Source organism: Euprymna scolopes, chromosome 16 (assembly GCF_053919585.1).
Source record: "Euprymna scolopes isolate OS-2025 chromosome 16, ASM5391958v1, whole genome shotgun sequence".
Lineage (NCBI taxonomy): Eukaryota > Metazoa > Mollusca > Cephalopoda > Sepiida > Sepiolidae > Euprymna > Euprymna scolopes.
Window position 1 is genome coordinate 106,019,282 of NC_136497.1, and position 1,617 is coordinate 106,020,898.

A 1,617-nucleotide genomic window follows, 5' to 3' on the forward strand; every position below is an offset into this window, starting at 1 on the left:
AGTTATCTTTTTAAAACAAATTTTTTTTTTAACTCTCTTTAAATAAGCGTTTCTTGAGTTGTGACACTCTTCCAATTGATAGCGAAATTCTCGTCTGCTTAATCGGCAACGCTCGGTTATATCCGGCTGTTGACGTCATGCGTCGGACAAAGCCGAGCAAATGCTGAGTTACGTCTGGTTCGTAAAATGCACAAGTACCGAAAAGTCTCCAGCCAAATGCCTGCACTGTTGAATAATTCAGATATCTGGAAGAGGACGGCAAACAAAAGTCGATCACAAGTCTGCATGCAAGGCCCGGGAGATGACGTCAAAGGAGTGTCAGATTCTAGGACGCAAAATCTCTGGTCAGCAAGTGACCAAATTTTTTAAAGAATTGTTGAAATTATTAGCATCACTTCCAATGAAGGCCACTTTGATGTAAAAAAAACTTACCAATACAAAAACAAAGAAAGCAACTATTATGTCGTCACGGAATATAACTGGTTATTGAATGTGAGAATTACAAGAAGACATCGTTTTAGCACAAAATTATTTATTTTTTTAAACAGAAAAATAGTAAAACGTTAGAGCAACAGATTATGTGAAATGCTGTGTCAGCCATCTTGAAAGTCTTCCCCATTTCCGATCCAGGGGAGATAACCCTTTGCTTTTCGGTTATTTCCCTTTATAACACCTCGCCTTTGAAGTGTGATCCTTGTAAGAGGTTTTATGTGGATCTATTTGTAAGGTTGGCCTTGGCTTAAAAATTCGCTGGGTTCTTCTTGTTGTGACTTTGATGTGAGACTTGCTTTGTTTATCATTTATAACTGGAACACTTTGGGTAATTCAAATGTGTCCAGTAACACATGTAAAAGGATGGCTGCCTCATTTGAACATAGCTCTGGAAGGGATGACTGACGAAGCTGATTCGCATGTCTAACCCAAATAGATGATTGTACATCTACGTTATAGACGACATTGTCAGAACGACATATTATGTGACCTTGAGTCCATTTTTCTCCACTATTACGGTAGTCCTTAGCCAATACAGTTTGTCCTGGAAGGAATTTATGGGGTTTTGCTCCAAGATGGCAATTAAACTGGTTTTCCATCATTTTGTTTCTTCTGTAAAATTTAGTTGTTGATGGCCGAATAGCATCAATTGGCAAACTTAGTTTCATATTCATAAGTGCTTCAGCAGGAGACTTTTCATTTGGGCAATTTGGATTTGGGGTAGCTACTTAAAATATTTGCGTTATCTCTTGAGTAGTTCCTTCCCTTTTTAATTTCAAGAATGCTCTCTTGAAAGTGTCCACAAACCGTTCTGCTTGTCTATTTGATTGAGGATGGAAAAGTGGAGATCTCAGGTGATGAATGCTGTTCTGTTTACAGAAGTCCGCAAATACTGTTTCAGATAACGGTACTATTTTTAAGCAGTACCGTTATCTGAAACTGATACTTCGGGTACTCCCAACTTGCTGAAGATTTCCTGTAGTTTTCTTACAGTTTCTTTTGACGAGATGTGGCTCATCTTAAAGACTTCTGGCCATTTGCTGTAAGAATCAACGAGATAATTTTGTCCATTTATTGGTCCTGCAAAATCAATGCGCACTCGTGACCAAGGAATTTCTGGAGTTG

At 38.4% G+C, this 1,617-nt stretch overlaps 1 protein-coding gene across 1 annotated transcript; it reads right to left on the minus strand.

Annotated features, from left to right (window-relative positions):
* Window positions 1-800: 800 nt before the first annotated feature.
* Window positions 801-1,160, minus strand: LOC145296212 (uncharacterized). Its single transcript, XM_080142422.1, has one exon. It carries the CDS (start codon window positions 1,158-1,160, stop codon window positions 801-803), a length of 360 nt encoding a protein of 119 aa, XP_079998548.1.
* Between the last annotated feature and the right edge of the window lie 457 nt (window positions 1,161-1,617).